The sequence below is a fragment of the Nothoprocta perdicaria genome, unplaced genomic scaffold (assembly GCF_003342845.1).
Source record: "Nothoprocta perdicaria isolate Ctin4 unplaced genomic scaffold, notPer1 scaffold_686, whole genome shotgun sequence".
NCBI lineage: Eukaryota > Metazoa > Chordata > Aves > Tinamiformes > Tinamidae > Nothoprocta > Nothoprocta perdicaria.
The window spans coordinates 21733-25046 of NW_020455961.1; the positions used below are offsets into that span (position 1 = coordinate 21733).

Here is a 3314-nt window from a genome sequence, read left to right on the forward strand (position 1 = left end):
TTGCACGGTGTGTGCATGCACCTTGCACGGTGTGTGCATGCATGCACCTGGCATGGCTTTATGCATGTGCCTTGCAGGCTGTGTGCGCGTGCACCTTGTGCAGCGTGTGCATACGCCTTGCACAGTGCGTACACACCTTGCACACCTTGCGTGCGTTGCATGTGCACAGCCCCTTGCTGGCCTTGTGCATGTCTTGTACGTGCACAGCTCCTTGCACTGTTTTGCACGTGCACTGTCCTTCACACACGTGCCTTGCACATCCCACGTGTGCCCCTTGCACGAGCTCACACGCTCTCGCACGTCCTTGTGCCACTTTGCCTGTCCTTGTGCACCCTTGTGCATCCTTGTGCACCTTTTGAACGCTCTTGTGCACACTTGCATGCCCTTGTGTACCCTTGCACACCCCTACATGCCCTCGTGCACCCTTGCAGGTCCTTGCACGCCCTTGTGCACCCTTGTGTGTCCTCGTGCACCTTTGTGCACCCTTGCACACCCTCGTACACCCTTGTGCACCCTTGCACGCCCTTGCACGCTCCTGTGCCCCCACCTCTTCTTGAGCAGGCCGCTGAAGTCCAGCTCTCCGGCCGCATCGTCCTTGTTGTCACCCCTGGGGAGACACGGCAAGGGGGGGTCCCATGGGAGGGGGGTCAGGGAGCAATGGGGTTTGGGGGGGCACTAAGGTGGGCTGGGTGTTGGGGGGACCCCAGCGTGTTTTGGGTTCCCCAGGGATGGGATTTGGGAGGATCACAGAGTGCGATGGAGATGGTGGGGGTCCTCAAATTGTATTGGGGGGGTCCCAGGGTGTGAGAGAGATGGGGGGTCCCCAAGCTGTGCTGGGGCTTGGGGGGTCCTCAGAGATGGGGCTTGCGGGGGTCCCAGGGTGTGATGGAGATGGGGGGTCCCCAAACTGTGTTGGGGCTTGGGGAGTTCCCCTGGGATGGGGCTTGGGGGGGTCCTAGGATATGATGGAGATGGGGGGATCCCCAAGCTGTGTTGGGGTATAGGGGGCTCCCCAAGCTGTGCTGGGGTTTGGGGGGATCCCCAGGATGAAATGAGGATCATGGAGGGGGGCAGGACATGATGGAGCCTGGGGGGTCACACTAAGCTGGGGAGTGCCCCCCCCGTGTGCAGCGGGTTTTGGGGTCCCCTCTCGGCAGGTTGGGGGGCACTCACGTGCGTTTGAAGGCCTGCAGGACGTTGTCCTTCTCCTCAGAGCGGGGAGCTGCCACAATGGGGGGGCATGAGGACCCCCCACCACCACCTCATCCCTCCCCCCACCCCACACAGCCGCGGGGGGGGCGGGGGGGGAGTCCTGGGTCTTGGGAGGGTCCCCGGGGCCAGGAAGGTCCCAAAGGGGAGTCAGGAGGGTCCCGGGTCTGGAGGGGTCCCAGGAAGGTCCCAGGGGATCTGGAGAGATCCCAAGGGGGGTCCCAGGCTGGGGGGCTCCTGGGTGTGGGGGGGGTTCCAGGTGTGGGAGGATCCTTGAGGGGGGTTCTGGAGGGGTCCCAGCGGTACCATGGGGTAGGTCCTGGTCTGGGGGGGTCCCAGGGGTCCGAGGGGGGTCCTGGGCAGCAGATCCCAGTCCAGGTGGTTCCGAGGGGGTCCCGGGGGGCAGATCCCAGTCTGGGGGTCCTGAGGGGGGTCCCGGGGGGCAACTCCCAGCCCAGGGGTTCCGGGGGGTCCCAGGGGGTCCCGGGGGGCAAGTCCCTGTCTGGGAGGGTCCAGGGGGGTCCCAGGGGGCAGGTCCCTTTCTGGGGGGTCCTGGGGGGGTCCAGGAGTGCCGGGGGCCCCGCTCACCCTCCACGTCGATGTTGAAGGAGCAGCTGTCCTTCTTGTCCTTGGCCGTCACCTCACAGCGATAGTCACCCCGGTCGCCCACCACCACCTTGCTGATGTTCAGCTCGAAGGTGTACACCTAGGGGACACGCGGGACACGCGGGACACCACGGTGACACGAGGGACACAGGACAGGGACACGGGGGACACAGGATGGGGACACGGGGGGACACGTGGGACACCACGGTGACACGNCACGGGGGGACACGTGGGACACCACGGTGACACGAGGGACATGGGACGGGGACACGGGGGGACACGTGGGACACCACGGTGACACGAGGGACACGGGACGGGGACACGCGGGACACGCGGGACACCACTGTGACACGAGGGACATGGGATGGGGACACGGGGGGACACGTGGGACACCACGGTGACACGAGGGACACGGGACCGGGACACGGGGGGACACGTGGGACACCACGGTGACACGAGGGACACGGGACAGGGACACAGGGGGACACGCGGGACACCATGGTGACATGATGGACACGGGACGGGGACACGCGGGGACACGTGGGGACATGTGGGACACAATGGTGACACGAGGGACACGCGATAGGGACACGTGGGGACACGTGGGACACCATGGTGACACAGGACGGAGACATGGGGGACATGGGGGGGCCGCGGCAGGAGCGGGGCCTGCCGCATCCTGGGGCTCCCAGTACTTCCCAGCGCTCCCAGTGTCTCCTGGTGTCACCTTGCTCAGTGTCCCCCCATCCCCAGCAGTGTCCCCTCGCTCCGTGTCACCTGTCCCCGCGTGTCCCCGTGTCACCTTGCTCTCCTTGTCGAAGGCCTCCTTGAACTGGAAGCGGGTGCCGCTCTTGCTGCCCAGCTCCAGCCACTTGCCCTTGAACCACTTGACGGCCGCCTTGGCGCTCAGCTGCGCCCCGTCCACGCGGGCCACCACGGCCACGTCCTTCCCTGGGGACACGGGGGGACATGGGGACACGTGGGGACATGGGGACACCCAGCTGCGCCCCCTCCACGCGGGCCACCACGGCCACGTCCTTCCCTGGGGACACGGGGGGACACGTGGGGACATGGGGACACCCAGCTGCGCCCCGTCCACGCGGGCCACCACGGCCACGTCCTTCCCTGGGGACACGGGGGGACACGGGGGGACATGGGGGGACATGGGGACACAGCCACCTCATGGGGACACAGGGCTGCACACAGGGACACACAGCACCCATGGGGACCCCCATGGGACCCTCAGGACCCTCCCAGCTCCACAGAGACCCTCCAGGGACCCCCCAGCACCCCCCACAGCACCCACAGCACCCTGCCCGTGTCCCCCGTGCCCCCCGTGTCCCCGTACCGGACTCCACGAGGACGCTCTGGGGCTTGTTGATGAAGAGCCCGTCGGGGTCGCGCTGCTCGGGGGGGTGGATGTCGTCTGCGCGAGAGCCGTCAGGGGGGGCACGGGGGCATGGGGGGCCGGGGGGACACGGGGGACACGGGGGGACAGG

General features: G+C 67.0%; 1 protein-coding gene across 1 annotated transcript in view; it reads right to left on the minus strand.

Annotated features, from left to right (window-relative positions):
- The window catches only part of MYBPC2 (myosin binding protein C, fast type), a gene marked incomplete at both ends in the record, with an annotated part of 24892 nt that extends 21651 nt beyond the window's left edge, over positions 1–3241 (minus strand). The window contains 5 exons of the mRNA XM_026050403.1: positions 474–607; positions 1174–1222; positions 1798–1915; positions 2618–2766; positions 3164–3241. Of these exons, the coding sequence (XP_025906188.1) occupies positions 474–607; positions 1174–1222; positions 1798–1915; positions 2618–2766; positions 3164–3241 (528 nt within the window). The remainder of the gene's footprint in view (positions 1–473; positions 608–1173; positions 1223–1797; positions 1916–2617; positions 2767–3163) is intronic.
- Between the last annotated feature and the right edge of the window lie 73 nt (positions 3242–3314).